We start from the raw sequence: 21,286 nt of genomic DNA, 5'->3' as shown, positions 1-21,286 counted from the left end.
TTTTATAATTGGTATTTTACATACAGTTCACAAGGAACTGTATGTAAGTTTTCTCCTTAAATTAAATTTAAAATTAAGGGTGTTTTTGAAAAGAAAAGTCCAACCCAAAAGTGCTGAAAGGGGTAGTTTTCTTTATATAGTATAGAATAGAAGAATAGATAATTACTATAAATAATAATTATTCATTTCCAATTTTTTAAAGATGAATCTATTTAAAAAATCTTTTAATTTAATTTAAAAAAAAGCTTTCCAAACCAAACAATTAGGTTAAGTGGTTAATGAGCTCCACTAAGGATAAATTATTGAGGAAAACTGGGTTCAATTCGGTTAGAATTTACTTACCTCTCATCTCAAGGCAAACTATGGATCATCAAGACTCATTTTTCTTAAGAACTAGAGCGTTAACAAACAAAAAAAACCGCTAATAATTAAATTGAAATATAAAATTAGATTTGTAACCCTAAAAATTGTAAATCTATGGGGAATTAGGTTTAGTTGATTTAGGTTTTTATTTTCGATTCATATATTCAATTATATTGAGAGTTAGAGAGTTGAAACAACAGGCATTCATGGAGGTATATAAAACTACTTGGATTGTAAAAATAGTTTTATCTTTTTGTTCAAATGGAACTTTATATTTTATATTGTACTTTTTCTTGTACCAAATGGTGTACTTGCAGTGAAAAAAACCTTGTGGAATTCTGTTGTATTTCTTAGTGTTCAAAATTGCTCCAATTTCTATTTAGAGCTAAGATGGCATTTCCTCTTTGTCTAAAAATGTTTATGTTTATTTGTTGAAGAGTAATAATATTTATTTTTCATAAGTGATGCACTTTCTGTCTTTTTTTTCTTTCAAAAACTTCATCTCTCTAGTCTATCATCAAAGAGTGCTCCTTAAGTCCAACCAATGAGCTTAGGAATAGGCAACATACTTGTGTTGTATTACTCTGTTTTGAATCTTTTCATCTCTCACAAATTGATTAAATTGTCCGGTTCCTTCCCCCAAAAGTTCTACCTATAGAAATGTATTGTTCAGTTCAAATTGTAAAACATTGATTCAACAATTGATAGAGTTTGATGGTTCTGGGGGAAGAACATTGAGTTAGAGTGACAGTCACAAGTTCAACTCTCTACACTAAATAACAACAATTCACACTGTGATATTTCCAAATAGAAATTATATTGAGTACTACTACATGTCAACATCAAAATTATAGAGTAATTAATAATGTTCATTGAATTTGATCAAATACACACCAACACAACCAGGAATTTAAACAATCTGTCGGAACATAAGGGAGAAAATAAGACCTAATTAACTTGAAATTTTCTAAGGAAAACCCTTCAAATAAAACCTAACATATATCAGAGATACTGTACTGATCAAGATCAAACCAAAAAAAGAACAAAATATTTAATTTGTAGTGAATGAGGCTACAAGGGCTGTGGTCTTGTATTTAATTGCCTCATATACTTAGTCTTGTCCTGGTTTGCTATGCCTTGATGTGTTGTTGGGGTATTTTATAAATGATGGAAATTTTGTTGGACAGAGCATAATTGTTGAGGTATTGTCATCCGATCAAGATCAAACGATTCATATTTTACTGTATGGTTTTGATTCTTTTTTTAAAATATAAAATACGAACTTGCATTGTGAACCGTCCGATGTTATTTGGACGGTCTTGATGTGTGTAATCTACGTGCGGTGTAAGTGCAACAGTCCAAATAACTAACAGATGGAGTGGAAAATTGGAATGTGTCCTTGCCCATAAAATAGGAATGTTAAGAGATACAAATAAAAACTTCAGCTCAATTCAACCGTGTAAGAAAACATATTTTTTTTGTTGGATTTTAGAAAACACGTTTAACATGTGTTTATTGTGTAAATAGTTTGCTAATTGCTATGAACTAGGGATTATTACAGGAATGAAATCAGTTGACAATGAGAACCATCTTTGCAACAAGCTTTAAGCATCTACAATACAAAGAGTGACTCATGACCTGAGCAATCTATTAGCTTTTATTTTAAAATATTTAAAGGAAAATCAGTGTTAAAAAAAAAAAACAATAATCTCAACAATTCCATTGATTTTATATGGAGATTTAGGAAGGAGCTACTTAAATATTTGATTAATGATAAGCATGATAAATCACTTAATTATCTTAGACATTTTTTAAGGAAACAAAGTGTGACCATTTCTCAGGTGATTATGGAATGACTGTTTATCTAGTTTCAGTAGTAGTAATTTCCGTCATACACATTTATAAATTCAAAATATAAAGCAAAATTCCAATTAGAGTGATATCAACTACTAAGACTCAGAGATGTACTATATTAATCAAAGTGACAATGTTCATTAAAATAAAAATGGACATAACCACGCATGAAAGAATTAATCAAAAAGAAAAGTAAAACCTAACACATAACAAAGTTAAAATGAGGAAGAAAACAAATAAACCACCACTATCAAGCGTCCAGAGATACTGATCCAGATCAAGAATTCAAGATCAAACCAAACAAACAAATTCTAAGAACAAAAGGGATGCACAAAACAAAAAAGATAATGAATTTGTAGTACTCTATGAAAGGAAGGGTGTGTTTGGTTGGAGTTGTTTGCATAAACCAAAATAAGTTGAATATATCAATCTATCTTTGCCACCTGATCTGTTTATATCAGCATGTTTGCAGAAATACTTCAATTGATGAAGCTTGCAGCACCCTATCATTTGACTCAACAGCAAGAACAACCAATTTATATTTCTCTTCTTTGTCATCAATGGATACATTGCTCTCTCTTTTCCACAACGCTCGCAGTTTGGTATCACTGGATTCATCCATTCAGCAGGTGCACGATCACACATCTCATTCCTTCTTTCCTCTATGAACCTTGTCACTTTCTTGAAATTCTCAACCAAATCAAACTGAATGTCTTGTTGAAACTTACAGAATTTGCATTGAAGAGTTCCAGAGATAGTCTTCAATTTCAAATCAGATAACAAGTGGTCGAGTGTGTGCACGGTTGCACGTTTTGAAGTTGCCCATGGGAATGGTGGTGGTACTGTCAGGCTTTTCACGAGTCTTTGCTTTTTTGCTGGGCCAGAGGGTGGTAGAATGCATTCACGTCGTCCCAGCATCCTGCTAGTGGTAGAAGGAGGAAGAAGTGAAACATGAACTTGTTCTTGTTCTTGATGAGAATCTTTATGGAATGATTTGGGGATTAGGGCAAGATTATCAGGGTCAGAGTCAAAATTAGGAGGATGAGGAAGATTGGTGATGAGTTTGGAATAGAGGAATGTTTGTGGATCAATAGGGCGTGTTAATGGCGTGTATTCAAATGGTTGAGGCCTAGGGGGTGATGAAGATGGTTGTGAGAGTGTAAGCCAAGATGGATCCACATGCTTCTTCATCATCTTTAAATTAAAGAACGTTTGTGCATCAGCAGAGAGGTGTGTAGTAGGTGTTAATGGTGCATATTCAGATGGTAAAGGCTTAGGGAGTGATGGTGATGAAGATGGTTGTGAGAGTGTAGGCGATGATGCGTCGATAATGTCATGATGAAGAGCATTATCATCACATGAAAGTGCAGCATGATCACCATGGTTCATCATCTTTGAGTTATCATTGATGAGTTGTTTCTTCTTTCTTTCCATGGAATTTGTTGATGGTAGGAGTGAGGGTAGGGTATCAAGAAAGTGAAAGAAGAGTTTGTATGTTGTGAATGAATAATTGGGATGATATGCTATACTTATATAGGGATTTTTTTTTTACAGATACTTATATAGAGATTTTTTTCAACACCTCTATCAGTTTATATGTTAACTAACCATCTATTCCCACTGATTTGAAAATTTGAATTTTGGACACTATTATCATCTTCAAAGACAAATATATCCCCACTCAAAGATAATTTACATAAAATAAAAATGATTTTTTTTTAAAGATAATAAAAATGAATTGAAGTGTTATATCTTTTGTTGTGATATTTTTTTTGGTGACACAACAATAAAATATTATTTTTATGCATTTGGAAGTGTAAAATTAGGAGAGGGAATATGAGATAGTAGTATTGAAGAAAAAATTGGTATTTATTTGGAAGTTAGTGGCGAAGTCTCTCATTCAAATCAAAGTCGAGTATCATAAATTTTAATTGCCTCACTTAAAAACATAAAAATGAATTGTTAAAAAAATTACAATTAAAGATTCTTGATAAGGCTCATGTGATAAACAATTGCTAGCAACGGTAAACCAGTTGCCGGATGAGTTTATTGAACCATTTGTATTGGAAGGTAGTAAAGTTATTAGATACTAAGCCTTAACATAGTTACTTGATATGCAAGCCAGCCGTATTTTGTACATTAGAACCAGACTTAACTGATAAACTAACTCTGCTAGTTACAGTTAGTTATGATTGGTTAAGGGTTGTTAGAGTTAGTCAGAGAGTTCCCCTTCACACACACTGTGTATATATACTTGTAATCCTTCCCTTTGTAATCATTCAATACAATGTTGATTTATTTTCTCTCTATACTTGTAATTTCCTCTATATGGTATCAGTGAACATTGTTCTTCAGCATTCATCATAATTTCCTTTTTCTCTTTCTTTTCTCTTCTTCTTCCCTTTTTCCATGGAAGATCCTTCGAGTCCTACTACTTCTCAGAACTCTAACAATGGTGAAAATCCTGGTGCTATTCTTGTCTCCCCTCCTCTCATCGGTAGCAATTACCAGTCTTGGAGCAAATCCCTTAAGCGTGCTCTCCTTGCCTAGTACATGATTGTTGCCTTTTGGATAAGGACGTATCTGTATTTGGAATTTTAGTTCAATACTATGAAGACTCGGTACTAGTTATGATTGCAAGACAATTATGTATTTGACCAAATATAATGTGTATTTTGTCCAAATGAAGAGCAACATATATTTCTGTGAACACCCAAGAGCTCTTTATTTCATAACAAATGTTAAAATATAGATGAATATATAGTCTTAAAACCAGATTTTGCAACATCATTTGTGATATCCCACTGAGCCATGCACAATTTTTGGTAGTACAAGCAACAGTAGTACGACCAATCACAACATATTTTCTTTATAATTCTGCTATTGCATTCTTCTCATCATGTTTTCAAGGGGAAGTGCCATTAGTCATACAAAATGATTCAAAACAAGGTTCAGTCATATACACCATTTTCTCTTTTATGCATGCCAATGCCATGATGCCACCACATATTTTGAAGCCAAGAAGACCAAGTTTTCCCTAATATACCCAGGTAAACTTGCATTTTCTTCTTTATTTTTATTCCCAACTCAGATTCTAATTGATATCTAGAGGAAAGTAATCATGAGTTGGAAGATGGAGCTTGCCTTTGCTTTCTAGTTCCTTTATAAGAGATGGTGCAATTACTTGTTGAAGTTCCTTGCTCGATTACTAATACAATTCTTACAGTGGTAATTGAATCTCTTTTTTTGTCCTCTATTTCATCTTTTGGGATGGTTCCTTGATTTTATTTTATTTTGAGGGGGGTTCCTTTAGTTTTTACTATTTTAACATTTAGAGGGCTGTATAAATTCCAAGTTTATTGGTTATGTGTTTGAGGGCTACCTTGGAACTCAAGTTATGGTTTTACTGAGTCTGTATTTGAGGTGTACCTTTGAACTCAAATTTAGTAGTTCCTTCAGTTCTCTATTCACCAGCTCTGCTATCAGTATGCAGTACAACAAGTCATGTTTCCAACAAATGTTCTGTGAAATTGTAAAGATTATAAGGTTCATGAATAGGAAGGGGGAACTGAGAGGAATCCATCAGTTAAGGAATTATGTTCATGCTGGAAAAGATTGTCATTCTAGATTCTTCGCGAATAAGTATTCTTCTACTTGTTTTTGGATGTATGATTTTGATTGATCAATGAATGTTGATGGAACAAAAAACTCCTAATCCAGAGCAAAATCTTTGACTGCATATTTGTTAGGCGTTGTGTCTGAATTGCTGCAATATTTATCAATGATCGATTTTGAGTGCAGTTGATGTGTTTAGGAGTTGTATAAAGGTTATCCATGAACCAAATATACAGAAGACTTATCGCTGACGATTGTCTATTGAAAAGGCTGGTCTTTGCTGTTGTGGGATGCATGAACTGATTCAATTTAATGTGTCGACTTCACTAAATTTAGAAGGGGTGCTGGGGTGCCAACAAAAATTTGCGTTGGTATAAATTTTTTTGCTTTCCATAATCTGCTGAGGGAACTAATGGATTTATTGTCTGCAACCTGCAATGTGGGCTTTTTATAACCAGATACTCATTGCAGAATTTAACTAGTGATGGTATAATGCTATATTCTCTTCCTGGTGCTTAAATTTGAGACAATTATATACAATGTGTTGGGGTCTGCATTTCATACAATCAAAATGTGTCCAAAGGGCTGATGAGTTCAGTTTTAAAACTCCACTTAATGTTCCACATTATCATTAGTTTTGGCATATGGTGATATCTAAGACAAACTGCTTTCAGAAGTAGGAAATCCACTTAGGGTACGTTTGGACGGATTATTTTCGAGGGGATCACGAGAGGCGACGATTTATTTATCTTTTTTAAATTAAGGACGCTATAAAAAGTTTTTGAAATGTTATATCATCATAATGTCATTCTTTCAATTTTTAAAAAATCTCAAATAAACAGCAAAATATTAACTTAATCATCCAAAACTGTCGATCTAAGCATGCATACCCTTAATGTTGTTGTCTCTCAAATGAGGAATTGAGGTCCTAAATCCAAAGAGGAAGTTCTGCCTTCAGTCATACACACAAGGACTGTACTGGCCTCTTCGCCTAATCTGTCTCTATCCTTACAAATATTAAACAAAAAACTGTAAAACTTTACACAACAATAATAATGAGATATAGATATTGTGAACATATAATAAGTACCAAATCAGTTATTCACCATTTGTTTTATCTCATGCGCAACTTCTTTTGTGAATCACTTTGTCAAGTGTCACGAACTAGCTTGACTTTAAAACATCATCATTCAAGGCATTCACTTGTGTTATCTTATATTATTACACTAAAAAAAAAACTAGCACCTTTAAACTTATTATATATTCTTGGCGAATATATATGCATTGCTCTATCTTTACAATGAAGCTCTATGCTACAGCCAGCTATACTTTTGGTGAAAAGAAGATGGACGGTTATAAAGTAAGCACCAAGGCATATGCCTCCAAAAAGTTAAACCAATAATCACTTCTGAACAAACGGGTTGATGACAGGGGCGGATACACCCCCCAGCTAGGCTGGGCTCCAGCCCAGGCTCATCTTCTGCTTAACTTGTAATAGGCCCAGCCCATTAGCCCATTTCCTACTTAAAAAAAAAAAAATTTATGGGCAGAAATAGATTGTTTCAGAGCGCATACGTTAGGCAAAAGAAAAACTATTCTCCTTCAAAGTGAGTCGCGACTCACACCTCTGTCTCTGTTTCAGTTTTCACTTTCCTCACCATCTCTCAAGTACTAGCGCCTCTCCCTCTCTCAAGTTCAACTCTCAGTCATTTTCATTCCTTCTCCTCTTTCTCCTATCCAGTCTCCACTCTCCAGGTTTGTTCTCTGTTTTTTTTGTTTGTTCTATTTTATTGTTGTTGCTTGTTATTTGTTAATGGGTGAATCATTTCAATGAATTTATTATTCAAATTTGAAACCACAATTTAGAATTGTTGATTATCCCCAATTTTGAGTTTCCAAACCCTAATTTAGAATTGTGCATTTTGTGTGATTGAGTGGAGAGTTTATGAAATGAAGAAACACTTACGGTTGTGAAATGAAATGGTCCATTGTGATTTGTGATTGTGAAGGAACAATTTTGTAGCCACACCATAGCGGCTGTCTTCCTTTGAGTCTGAACGGGAATCTTATGAATGGTCCATGAATACCATCACAACTTGATTCTTTGCATTGGTCATCATGGGAAGTGGGAACTAGTTTCTGCAATTTCAACCGTAATTAATAAGTAGAACAAGAAAACATGGATGAGGTTTTTTAGCCAAATAGCCGTTGCTGAATGCTGATCAATCATCATGTCCATCTTATAAGGTTGTGATTATAATTTATCACAACTTCAATTTATAATGTCTATTTGGCTAAAATTAAATTATTGTGAATTGTGATGTTTATAACTTAGGCAGAATTGTGTTTGTACTTGATTTCAATTTTATGTTTTTTGTTTTGTGGATGGTGAATGTATTGTAACTAATAATGTGATGTTTATAACTTAGGTAGATTATGCTAGATGAGGAGATTTTTGGTTGATAGAACAAGTAATGTGAATGTTGTGCAACCGGAAGCCATAGTAGAAGAACCACCGCCTAATGTGGCCAACGAGTTTAATCCAAATGAGATTGTGCGTGATCCAGGTCATAGGAAACAAATTCATACATATGCTCCGAATATTCAAGACCAAGTGAGGAGGGCATATATATTGAAGGGTCCAATGCAACCAAATTTGTCAAATTTTCCTCGTACTCTATGTGGGAATCAAAGAAGAGCATTTTGTGGATCATGGTATAAGAAGTATACATGGCTTGAATACAGTGAGTTCAAGGATTCAGCTTATTGTTTCTATTGCTTTCTCTTTAAGCAACCCGGGAGGGCCGAGCACTTTGGTTTCGACGTCTTCACCAAAGACGGATATAAAGATTGGAAGCATGCATCTAAAGGCTTGAAAGATCATATTGGTAAGCATGATAGTATGCACAACTCATGTATCAAGCATTATGATGATTATAATAATCAAAGACAAAGCTTAGAAAGTAATTTAGCTAGAGCAACTAAGGAATCCGAAGAATTGTATAAGATCCGTTTGACTTGTTCTCTAGATTGTACTAGATATCTCATAGCACAAGGCATTTCTTTCCGTGGCCATGATGAAAAAACTACTTCTCTAAACAAAGGTAATTTTAGAGAGATGGTAGATTGGGTAAAATCTAATAATGAACAAGTGAGAGATGCTTTTGATCGTGGTGGAAAAAATTGCAAAATGACTTCCGGTAACATTCAAAAGGAACTTGCAGAGTGTTGTGCACATGAAGTTATGAATGTGATTATGGAAGAGCTTGGTGATAGACAATTCTCTGTGCTTATTGATGAGTCACGTGATATATCCGTCAAAGAGCAAATGGCAGTGATGTTGAGGTTAGTAGTTATATTTTCCAATTTATATTATCTATTATTCTCCATGCTTATTGACACACCAAGTAATAATGTCTCACATGTTTAATGACTACTGCTTTGGCATATTATATTTCTAGGTTTTTGAACAACAAAGGGGAAGTTGTGGAACGATTTATTGCTCTACATCATGTAAAAGATACCACTTCTGAAGCACTAAAGAATGCTCTTTATTTTATTCTTGATCGTTACAAGTTATCTATTTCAAGGATACGAGGGCAAGGATATGATGGAGCTTCAAATATGAGAGGTGAATTTAATGGTTTGCAAAGAAAGATTCTAGATGAAAACCCTCATGCTTTCTATGTCCATTGTTATGCTCACCGCTTGCAATTGGTGATTGTGTCCGTTGCTAGTAGTTGCTCATCTATTAATGATTTCTTTGAGTACATCAACTTGATTGTAACAACATCAAGTGCATCTTGCAAGAGAAGGGATGCTTTGACGGAGACACAACACAAAGATATTTTGGATCAACTTCAGAGTGGTGAGATATCTACGGGAAGGGGCTTGAACCAATCGACCACTCTTGCTAGACCCGGGGATACTAGATGGGGTTCGCATCATACTACGTTGCTTCGTTTGGATCAGATGTGGTCCTCCGTGTTAGTGGTGCTTAGTATGGTTCATGAAGATGGACGTGGACCATCTCAAGCGGCGGGTTTGATAGAAAAAATGGAGAGCTTTAAATTTGCTTTCATTTTGAAGTTAATGTTAAAGTTGTTTGGTATCACAAACGAGCTTTCAAAAATCTTGCAAAGAAAAGATCTCAATATTGTGCTTGCCATGGAATTAATTAATGTCGTCAAAGCTCGGTTGGCCACATTGAGAGATAGTGGTTGGGATAATTTATTTGTTGATGTGCAAGAATTTTGTGTTGCTAAAGGTATTCCGGTGCCAAACATGGATGAAGAAATACCGGTTCGGGGTCGTTCAAGACTAGAAGGGAGGACTGTCACAAATCTTCACCATTACCGTGCCGAGATTTTTTATGTTGCTATTGACAAAATATGTGTGGAGATGGATCATCGCTTTAGTGAAGGAAGTAACATTGTGCTTGATTGCTTGTCATGTCTTGACCCCAAAAACTCTTTCTCCAAGTTTGATGTTGACAAGCTTGCTCATCTTGCTGATATTTATCGTGCAGACTTTTCTGATGATGACCGTGGAACAATAAGAGAGCAACTTCACACTTATGTACTTCAAGTTAAAAGGCATGCTTCCTTTTCTTCTTGTGAAGATGTTCAAAGTTTGGCTATGAAAATGGTTCAAACTGAGAAACATTTGGTATTTCCATTGGTCTACAAACTCATTGAGTTGGCTTTGATATTGCCGGTGTCGACAGCTTCCGTTGAAAGAGCTTTTTCAGCAATGAAGATTATCAAGACTAAATTGCGCAACAAGATTAACAACGATTGGTTGAATGACTTGATGATATGTTACACCGAGCGGGAGATATTTAAGTCACTTGATGATGTTGATATTATTCGAACATTCACTCGAAAGAGGTCGCGGAAAGGGCATTTACCTCCTAATTTTATTTAGCATGCTATTGTCAGGTTATATTTCTTCTCTCTCATTTCAAATTGTAATTTTGTTGATAAAAATAACGAACCTCTTTTATTTCTATTTACGAGTACTTATATATATTTTGTCATACATAAAAATTTAGCCCAGGCTCTAGAAAATTCCTGGCTCCGCCACTGGTTGATGATATATTCTACAACTTTTTTGGTACTAAAAACCGTGTACAAAAGTGAATTATACCCGCACGATATAATTAACACCATATTATAGTATTGAAAGAGAGATAATAAGTTGAGATTTTCCAAACACTTCTAGATTGGGATTTAAACTTTAAAACGGTAATTAATCACCCGTTGTGATGAGAAATGGCATTGTTCTTGAATAAAAAAAATAGCTGCCTTTAATTTTGTCACATCATTTATATAATGTAAATTTTCTCTTGGGAGAAATTAGGCAAATCCTTATGCAAAGATAAAGTTTCTACCAATTAAACTATAAAATCTCTTCAAAAGCTACGGCTTCACTTGCTACACATATTCGCATTTACATTAATTAAATTACTACCTAATTCAGACTCAAAGCATACAAAAACACCAACAGTCTATTTTCCTCTTCAATTAGATCATATTTGTTTTCTTTGCTTCAGCAGCACCAGATCCAATTGATGAAGCAATTTCTGGCCAAATTTGTGCAGTCTTCACCTTTGATATGCTTGCCATTACGCTCAATGGAGTTACATCACCAACTACTGTAACCTTCTTGGCTGCAAAGTCTATGTTGAAGGACGTTACCCCTGCCCATTTAATTACCAATGCAAAAAGAAATATTGAATGTTAAATGTAAACAGAACTAAACAATAAAACGCTACCATAAACATGGTTATTTCATTTCGAAAAATCGATCGGTAACTATATATAACATTTGAATCCATGTAAAAACATGGATAGAATATGACCTATTTAGTAGTGGGAGTAATTCTCACTTTACAAACTAATTTTGTAAGGTTAAGTTAAGTTCAATTCAAACTCTAAGACATGTCTTGCAGGATCATTTATTTTTTCCACTTGTGTTTGATATTAAATATGAATCCATCTCCATACAAAATTTAATCTTTAGTTGGGCATATTATGAGAGTCTAGCTTATTCTCCTAGATCCAACCTCACTGGTTATGGATCATTATTTTATTAATAATATATAATATAATTACCTTTGTCCTTTGATATAAGCCTCGTTAAAAACATTGTCTAGAAATTTAACTTCATTTCAAAAATATTAGATACATGTTTGTTTTTAGTTAAGATACATTCTTTTAAATGGCTAAAGTTAGTATCGTTATTATTTTGTTGAGGGTAGCAATTACATTTTTTAAAATTATATCTTTAATTTATACTCCAATAATATTCATATATAACCTTATTTTTCTTATATGTGAAAATGACAACAACAAAAAAATAACGTTTAGAAGGTGGTTATAGACTTATAGTAGCTAGGTGAATGATTAACATGAATCTTTTTATTTATTTTTTTACAGAATCTTAATAACTGGTTTTTTGCAAAATATTCTTCAATACCATTTGATTGATGGTCTGATCAAAGAAAAAATGACAAGACTATGATTTGCATACCTTGCATTCTGGAGAGATGTTTCCTAACCTTCCCTTCACAACCTTTACAGTGCAGAGAAACCCTCAACACCACAACCTGCAACAAAATTCATTCAAAAATCACACCAAACATGAAACAAACAACACATGTGAACATAATTCACACAGAGAGAAAGAGATACTAACCTGGTTTGTAGAACTAGACTTAGGAACAGAGGAGCTTGAATACTGTTTAGATGAATGTTTATCTTCATCTTCACGAAGCACTTGAGCATTCTTTTTGTTATCATCAACCTTAGTTAAACCCAAAACAGGGTCATAATCTAATACACCATCCAAAGAAACTGTCTCACCAAGCAAATATCTTGATGAAGTAGGAGGAGTGATTAAATCAGAAGGTGGCTTAACCCTACTTCTTCTTAAAATACTATCAACTGGTTTTGAAGAGTAATTGTTTGCAATATGTTCAGTCACTTTTTCTGTTGTAGTAGTACTTTTCTTCTTCTTCTGATCATATTCATGAGTACTCTTTGTTGCATTTTTCTTTTTCTTATCACTAAGCTTTGAAGCAGTGTTTTTCTTGGCTTTTTCATGGACAAGTTTAAGGTTGATGGGTGAAGGAGAAGGTGAACTAGGAGCAGTGACAGTGAGATCTCTTGCTGGAGTTCTTTTTGGATCTGTGATTATGGGGTTGTGGCGATCAATGGCTCTACCACCAAAGTGATTAATGGTGTTGGAAGAAGAAGAAGAAGAAGAAGAAGAAGAAGAAGAAGAAGAAGCATGATTAGTGTTAAGACATATGGCTGTTGAGGCTTGTGATGCACAGAAGATTTCAATGCCTTTCATTTTTTGGAATATGATCAGTTAGAAGAATTGATGGTTTGGTTAGAGATTCTGTAGTGAAGGAAGATATAAGGAAGTTTGGTACTACTGAATGCTTTTAAACTTCACTACCTTTGGGATTTTGTGTAAAGAGTGCTTGAAATGGAGAGAAAGAAAACAGAAAGAGATAGGTATGGAAGTGGAAAATTCAGAATTCAGTTTAGATTCTTTGTTTAAGTAGAGTTTAATTGGTATATGTACTGTGTAGGCAAGTGTAAATTAGTTTTGGGAAATGTTAACGAGTGCCCCGGGACACTCTTTAAGGACCAAAAGTAGCAAGTATTTATGAAAATACATGTAATTATTGCATTGAAAATCGAAATATTTGACTTTTTTAAAAGATAATTGATTATTTTAGTATGCTTAAAGAGTGCCCCGGGGGCACTCGTTAACAAGACTCATTAGTTTTACACTTGCATTTTGAACCCACTTTTTTATTACTCCCTCCGTCCCGGATTAACCGAGTCATTTACTAAAAAAAAAGTGTCCCAAAATAACTGAGTCATTTCAATTTTCAATACTACTTTCATCATTCCCAATTCAATACTCCCTCCATCTCTAAATAATACTCCCTCCATTCCTTTTCTTTTGATGTTTTAGCTCTTGACACAAGTTTTAAGGAGTAATTAAAGTATATAAATATTTGTGTGTTTTTTACTTAAATGTCCTTATTTATCATTAAATTCACATGTGATAAACCAAAAGTCATAACTACTTTAATAGTTTATTGTGTTTTCCAACAAGGGTAAACTTGAGAAAACAATAATAAATTCACTAAAACATCAAAAGTTTTGGAATATAGTTGAAGTTCTAAAACATCAAAAGAAAAGGAATGGAGGGAGTAGTCGTTTAAGGATTTTTCACACAAATTAAGAAATGTAATAAATTAGTCAACAAACATACTAATTTTACTAAACTAACCTCGCTATTTATTTTTATTATTATTTAAAGTCACATTTAGTTAAAGGTAAATTATTGGAAAGATTAAAAGTCACATTAATTACAAAGGTGAGATAAACATTGTTAACATAATTGTAGCCGGGTACTTACTACACACATGGCTCAAGATTGAAGGTGAGAAAAACACAAGAAGGGAGGTTGAATTGTGTTTTGAAAAATTCTTCGTTTCTCCTAAAAACTGAACACACTGATCAGAAGCTAAGTGAGACAGCTTCTGAAGTGATGATCAGAATCTAAATGCAGCGGAATAAAACAGAGAGAGAGAAGAAGAACGACACGAAGCAATTATACTGGTTCCTTCCACAATCCGGAAGTAGTCCAGTCCCCCTTGCACTTCCAAGGAGATTTCACTAAGAGTAATATCTGATTACAATTGCTCAAGCACACAAGCAAGAGACTTCCTTTGCTCAAGCACACAAGCTAGAGACTTCCTTTGCTCAAGAACACAATCAAGAGACTTCCTGCTCAAGCACAACTGCAAGAGACTTCCTAACTAAACAAAATTACACAGAAAATTGTTTAAGGTTGAACACTTGATACACAATCAGAGGTGCTCACAATATAAATCAGATACAGACTCAATGGACTTAAGAATTTCTAAGATATGACTTTGAGACACAGAAATTCTAAGTGAATGCAGAACAATTTCAACAAAGGTTTGGCACTTGTAAAAATGTTGTGAGTCTTTCGTTCAGCGTTCTTGCATTACCAAAACTCTAAGTCTTCACTCCTTTATATAGAGGTGTGAAAGAGACGTTGTGAAATTGCCAGCACACCAAAGAGTCGTTGTTGAAGCTTGATCTTTCACCAATGATATTTTGCCTGATTTGGTTGTTGTCCTATGAAGAACAAATTTGAAATCCATTCCTTATCCAAAGGAACATCTTTGCAGGAAAAACCGTATTCTGAAGCTGTTTTCTTGTCTTGTAGCGTGGACACAAAACAGAGTAGTGGAGAAGGTGGTTGTACAGTTCGTACAGAGGTACAATGTCAACGCTTTCGTCCAAAATTGCAAGCACATGCCTTCAAACACCTTTGAAGTGACTGTTGCAATGTTCCACTAGTTTTCTGCTATGTTTTTGAATCCAATAGACAGCTTTTGCAATGTAGATTCTTCAATCTTTGAATCTTTTGCAAATCCAGTTGATCTTCAGCTTCTGGTGAAATGACTTCTGATAAGGCAGCTTCTGATGATGCAGCTTCTGCAGGTGCAACTTCTGATGATGCAGCTTCTGATGATGCAGCTTCTGATAATGTGGCTTCTGGACCTCTTGTCTTCAAGAGCACTATTCTTCAGGAGCACTATTTCTTCAGGAGCAGCTTGACTTCAGGAGCGCTTTTACTTTCAGGAGCGTATTGCCTTCAGAATCATCTAAGCTTCATTTTCTTTTGCTCTTTATTTGCTCATTCAGAACCAATTAATGAAGTAACTTTTTAACTGTGGTCCTGTACACTTGAACAAATATTAGCTAGTCCAATTTACAATTTTTAATACCTTGTTATCATCAAAACTCTTTGAGGTTCATTGTTAAACACATTTTGTTCCAACAATCTCCCCCTTTTTGATGATGACAAACAATAGTATTTAAAATTGGTCAATTGTTGTTAATCTAATTAACGAGTTGACTTTGGGGTTTCTGAGGTTTGTAAGCTCTAACTCCCCCTGAGTCTGATAGTGTTTAAGGTGAGGTTTGTAAGCTCCCCCTATGTTCTATCCAGGTTAATTAAATTCATTTTTCGCACAATAATATCAGAGCTTAAAAAATTGAAAGAATTGACTTATAGATAAGAAGAATGATTCAATTAATTTTATTTGAAATTTGATACTTCACCCTTTTTGATACACCCTTTTAAAGGTAAAAGAAAAAGATAGAAATTTTTCAAAATTTTCAAATATTATTAATGGGGCTCAGAGCCTTTAAATACTATCACATATACTCCCCCTTTTGTCATTAGCAAAAAGACATAAACAAAAAGAAGAGATGAGAAAAACATAAGATTAAAGGTTCAGAGCATAATTCAAATTATTTTAAAGCATATTAACCATCTTCAAAGATTAAATAAACAAGCATAGCAAGCATTATTATCAAAGCAAATAATAACACACAAGGTATAAACAGTTAAAGATTTTCAGAAGCAGGAAGAATTCAGAAGCTTATAATATCAGAAGCGAAAAGAACTAAATCAGAAGCAGAGATGATCAAGAATATCAAAAGCCTAAAGAGACAAAAAAAATAAGCTAAAAGTGTGCAACTATGGGTTTGGCTTATTTCTCTAAAATCTTCTTCAGAAGCTCTTGAACATCAACATACTTCTTGTCCATATCTTTTCTGTAGTTGTCTTCTCTGATCTTGGCTTCTTGTATATCAGCTTCCAATTTTGATATCTTCAGCTTCTGCTCTAGTAGCTCTGTTTCAGGCCTTTCATTTTCTTCTTTGAGCACCTTGTTCTCCTGAGCTAGAGCCAGGTTAGGTGCATCAATCTTTTCCAGGATCTCAGAAGGAATAATCAGATGCAGCTCCTTAGGCAGGAATTCATCAGGTTCTCTGCCTCTGATACTGAGTGGATTCTTCACCCAAGTACCAAGAACTTCAACATCTCCAGTATTCTCTTCTATTCCATTCAACCAATCTTCCAGCTTCTGCTTGGCTTGCTCTTGAGCCTCAATGCAGGAATCATGCAAAGCTGAGATCAGGTTGACGACCCTTTCTTTTATCCTTCTCCATTGCTTCTGATAGCTAACATGATGACCCAAGTCATTTCTTCCTGCTATCAGTCTGAGAACTTCAGAAGCAATATCTTCCCACACATCTTGTAGTACTTGAGAGTCCAGGTAAATGGTGGGAGGTGAAGGTTGTTTAGAGGGTTTTGGAGGGGCTAAGTGTACAATGGGTAGGTTTGATGATGATTGGTCATTTGTAGTTAAGGATTGGCTAGTTGATGGTTGGTCAGGAGTGGGGTCAACTACCATATCAGAGGCATGATCATTTTGATCATCCTCAGAGTCTGTGTCCATATCACATACACCAGTATGATGGGTGATCTTGATAACTTGTACTGGTGAAGGAGTTATGGAAGCAGAGGTTAGCTCAGGAACAATGTGTTCAGGAGCGGCAGTTTCAGGTGCAGGTTCAGGAATGGGTTTAGCAACTGGTTGTTCAGGAACAATATGTTCAGGAACGGTCTTTTGAGGAGTGACTTGTTCAGGAACAGATGGTTCAGGAACAGTTGGGGGTGATGAAGTTGTAGGGGGTGAAAAGGCTTTTTCTGGTGAAGGTTTTTGTTGAGGAGGGTCTTCTGAAACAACTTTATCAGAAGCAGCTGCTTCTGGAGTTGTCTCAGAGGCTTTCTCTGAGGTTGATTCAACATTTTTTGGTACAATCATGTTGAGGGGTTGAATGTTAAGAGGTTGAGGGTGATGGCGGAGGATAGTATCAATGACTCTGTCTCTCTGCTCAACCATTTTTTCTATCTTCTGATTGATTATATGACCAACTGGCTTAAAAGTGCTTGACTGAGAGGACTTTTTGTTGGTCTTGGTTGATGTTGAATGGCTTTTTATTGGCTTACGAAACAGAAGACTTATAGGTTTATCATCATCAGAATCAGAAGATGATGATGAGAATTTTGAAGAGGGTGAAGGAGAGTCACTGGATATCTCATGTACTATTTGTTCTGAATGCGTGAAGATATTACCTGTTGTAGAGGGTTCTGAACAATCAGCTGACTTTAATTGATCATCTTCAGCAGTGTCAGGAATTTTAAGAAGTTGTGATGCTTCTGTTATTACCCTCTCTTGAAGTTCAGAAGCAATCTCCATAGCTTTTCCAATAGCTTCTGACACATTAGTAACAGCTTCAGCCTTCTTGGTAATAAGAGGAAAATCCTTGGTCCTCCTTACTGCTTGCTTCCTTTTCTTCTTTGGTATTGCAGGTTGATCAAGAGCAATACCAATACTCAGGACCACGCTAGAGTTGATGTCTTCAGCCACTTCTTTAATTGATGGCATTGCAGAACCACCAATGTTAAGCTTATCAGAAGTGACTTTAGACTTCTTCGCAGATTTTTCAACCTCTAGGTATTGCTCTGCAGTCATCTTCCTTTTTGACTTTCTGCCTCTGGCTCGTGGCAGAGCACCACCACACATTTCCTCTGGTACATCTTCCAATCTGATTCTCTCATTGGTTGCCTCAAAGTGTTCCTTAATATAGTACATCTGCACTTCAAGGGGATCCTTCTTGCAGATGGGTGGAAAGTCCTTCATAAGGTCAGACTTAGCAAGTGATTCACTCAAATCAGTTTGAAGCTTGGTGACAACAGTGATCAACTTCATATTCTTGAGGGTTTGTGCATTTATGAACTTTCCAGTTTTAGTATCAAGCAGCTCATCTGTGAAGGCTTCAGCACTGCTTAGCTTGTCCAAGACTCCTCCTTGATAGAATATTTCTGACAAGAGTCTTCCATAAGGTACCCAGGTTCTATTCTGCAGCTGACTTTGTTTCAGACACTCTATCAAGTACTTGAACATATATTTTGGCACGTTCACTTTCTCCTTCTTAATGAAGTGCTGGAGAAAGACCTTCTATGCCAAATTGGGTTTCTCACTTCCACCACATGGAAGTAAGTCCTCATTCTGAATCTTCAGAAGCAACTTCTTATCCATGCTCAGATCAGCATACTTTCCTGCTTGCATGGAGTTGTACAGAACCAAGTTTACTTTCTCTTTCCAGAAGCGTTCTTCAGCTGTACTTGAGAGATCAATTCCAGAGTATTTTCCAGAGGCCTCTCTACGGAGTACAGCTTCTATCTGCCATTCTGCAATTCTTACTGGAATACCACAAATGCTTGACCTGATTTTAACACCTGTAAATGGCCCAAGTCCCATTACTTCTCTGGTCTTCCCTTCCAGTTCGGGATAAATCAACACCATTTGACTTTCTTCAGCTATAGACGCAGCTTTGTCATAAATCTTAGCTCTCACCCAGAAGTGTCTAACCAATGCTTCCTATGTTGGTCCATTCAACATCTTGAAGTAATGCATAAGTTCCTGCTTTTCATAGTAGCTTCTGATCCAACACTCATGGAAGGTGAGTGATTCAAAATCCACCAGATTTTCTATTTGAACCTGTAGTTCCCATTCTTCCAGTTTCATACTTCTTCCTCTGTAGTCATATTCAGGAACCATTCGTGCAGAAGAGTCTGAAACTTCCTGTTGCGAGCTTGATGATGCCATTTGATGATGATTGAAGAAGATTTAGAGAATATAGGGTTCTAAGGTTTTTGCGCTTACTTTGTAAGAGGTTTGAGAGCAAAATGTGTTTGTTGTGAGTGAGTAGTGTGTGAATTGAAAAAGTGTTTAAGAGTAAAAACGTTTGCGATTCAAAAGAGACAAACAAACATAACATTAATGACAAATTGGGGGCGTGTGAAAAGTACTTTCAAAGCTATTAAATCATCATTGCCCTTTTAGTTATACACCAACACATACAGGCCACGTAAGAAATTCACAGAGTAACTACCAAGTTAGTGGGCCAGAAGTTACTTTTAAAAAGTAACTCCCAACGTTTCCACTAATTCAATTATTCAGAAGCAATAAATCCAGCTTCTGGACTTCAGATGCTGACGTCATCATCAGAAGCGAGTTTTCCTCAGAACCTCAATAAAGAGCTTCTGATGGACTACTGCTTCTGAACTAACTTCAGAACCTAAAATCCTATTCAGGAGCAAGCAAACTTTAATCAGACACGTAGTGCATGTTCAAATTTTTCTTTATAAAATCAAATCTTTCAACAAATAAAGGCTTAGTAAATATATCAGCTCATTGATTTTCAGTATCAATGAATTGTATATCTAAAATTCCTTTTTGAACATAATCTCTGATAAAATGGTGTTTGATTTCAATGTGCTTGGCTCTTGAATGCAAAATTGGATTTTTAGACAAACAAATAGCAGCAGTATTATCACAATAAATGGGAATACTGTTAGCAATTATCTGATAGTCTTCCAACTGATGTTTCATCCAAAGTAGTTATGTACAACAACTTGCAGCTGAAATGTATTCTGCTTCTGCCGTAGACATTGCAATAGTTGTTTGTCTTTTGCTAGCCCAGGATATAAGATTATCACCCAGAAATTGACAATTGTCACTGGTTGACTTTCTTTCAATCCTATCACCAGCATAATCAGCATCACAGAATCCAATTAGCTTATAATCTAAGGATTTCCTATAAAGGAGTCCAAGATTAGTTGTTCCTTTCAAATACCTGAAGATTCTCTTGACAACAGTCATATGAGATTCTCTAGGATCTGATTGGAATCTTGCACACAAGCATACACTGAATAAAATATCTGGCCTAGATGCAGTGAGGTATAACAAAGAACCAATCATACCTCTATACAGCTTCTGGTCAACTTTAGCTCCTTCATCTTCTTTGCTTAAGGTGCACGTAGGGTGCATTGGAGTGTTCATCACTTTACAATCTTCAAGTTTGAACTTCTTTAGAAGCTCCTTTGAGTACTTAGACTGATGAACATAGAATCCATCTTTGCATTGATTAATTTGAATGCCCAGGAAGAACTTCAGCTCTCCCATCATGCTCATTTCAAATTCATCCTGCATTAACTCAGAAAATTCCTTGCAAAGAGATGCATTAGTAGAACCAAATATTATATCATCAACATATATTTGCACAACAAGAATATCTTTCCCAAGGGTCCTTCTGAAGAGTGTTGTATCAACCTGTCCTCTTTTAAAATCATTCTTGATTAAGAAATTACTTAGTCTATCATACCATGCTCTGGGAGCTTATTTCAAGCCATATAGTGATTTCTTCAGTTTAAAAACATGGTCAGGATATTTAATATCCTCAAATCCAGGAGGTTGCTTGACATACACTTCTTCTTCTATGACACCATTTAGAAATGCACTCTTGATATCCATTTGATATAATATTATGCCATGATTAACTGCATAGGAAAGAAGTAACCTGATTGCTTCCAATCTTGCAACTGGAGCAAACGTTTCAGTGTAATCAATGCCTTCTTGTTGACTATACCCTTGTGCAACAAGCCTGGCTTTGTTTCTTGTTACTTCACCTTG

The 21,286-nt window shown here is 35.2% G+C and overlaps 3 protein-coding genes across 3 annotated transcripts; 1 reads left to right on the top strand and 2 right to left on the bottom strand.

The window, feature by feature from the left end:
• Positions 1-2,338: 2,338 nt before the first annotated feature.
• Positions 2,339-3,855, bottom strand: LOC146910439 (uncharacterized). The gene has a single exon (XM_085724514.1). It carries the CDS (start codon positions 3,649-3,651, stop codon positions 2,581-2,583), a length of 1,071 nt encoding a protein of 356 aa, XP_085580640.1. The 5' UTR covers positions 3,652-3,855; the 3' UTR covers positions 2,339-2,580.
• A 3,438-nt stretch (positions 3,856-7,293) lies between these two features.
• Positions 7,294-10,842, top strand: LOC146910438 (uncharacterized). The gene is made up of 3 exons (XM_085727922.1): positions 7,294-7,587; positions 7,842-9,177; positions 9,294-10,842. Exons 2-3 carry the CDS (start codon positions 8,276-8,278, stop codon positions 10,756-10,758), a joined length of 2,367 nt encoding a protein of 788 aa, XP_085584048.1. The 5' UTR covers positions 7,294-7,587; positions 7,842-8,275; the 3' UTR covers positions 10,759-10,842.
• Positions 10,843-11,069: 227 nt separating this feature from the next.
• On the bottom strand, positions 11,070-13,394 carry LOC146910437 (protein SODIUM POTASSIUM ROOT DEFECTIVE 2-like). Its single transcript, XM_085727923.1, has 3 exons — positions 12,532-13,394; positions 12,367-12,442; positions 11,070-11,533 (listed from the first exon to the last, which is right to left on the bottom strand). The coding sequence occupies exons 1-3, from the start codon at positions 13,189-13,191 to the stop codon at positions 11,358-11,360; spliced, it is 912 nt and encodes a 303-aa protein (XP_085584049.1). The 5' UTR covers positions 13,192-13,394; the 3' UTR covers positions 11,070-11,357.
• Positions 13,395-21,286: the final 7,892 nt, after the last annotated feature.

Source organism: Medicago sativa, chromosome 7, assembly GCF_051527215.1.
Source record: "Medicago sativa cultivar Bolivia chromosome 7, Bolivia_mono, whole genome shotgun sequence".
Lineage (NCBI taxonomy): Eukaryota > Viridiplantae > Streptophyta > Magnoliopsida > Fabales > Fabaceae > Medicago > Medicago sativa.
This window is presented reverse-complemented; position numbering and strand designations above follow the sequence as displayed.

Bases quoted from the DNA above. Each gene is read 5' to 3' on its own strand.
- LOC146910439 (XM_085724514.1), bottom strand. From the start codon at position 3,651: ATGGAAAGAAAGAAGAAACAACTCATCAATGATAACTCAAAGATGATG.
- LOC146910438 (XM_085727922.1), top strand. From the start codon at position 8,276: ATGAGGAGATTTTTGGTTGATAGAACAAGTAATGTGAATGTTGTGCAA. The intron at 9,178-9,293 runs GTTAGTAGTTAT...TTATATTTCTAG, and splicing joins CAAATGGCAGTGATGTTGAG to GTTTTTGAACAACAAAGGGG.
- LOC146910437 (XM_085727923.1), bottom strand. From the start codon at position 13,191: ATGAAAGGCATTGAAATCTTCTGTGCATCACAAGCCTCAACAGCCATA. The intron at 12,443-12,531 runs GTTAGTATCTCT...ATTTTGTTGCAG, and splicing joins AGTCTAGTTCTACAAACCAG to GTTGTGGTGTTGAGGGTTTC. The intron at 11,534-12,366 runs GTATGCAAATCA...TTAAATGGGCAG, and splicing joins ACATCTCTCCAGAATGCAAG to GGGTAACGTCCTTCAACATA.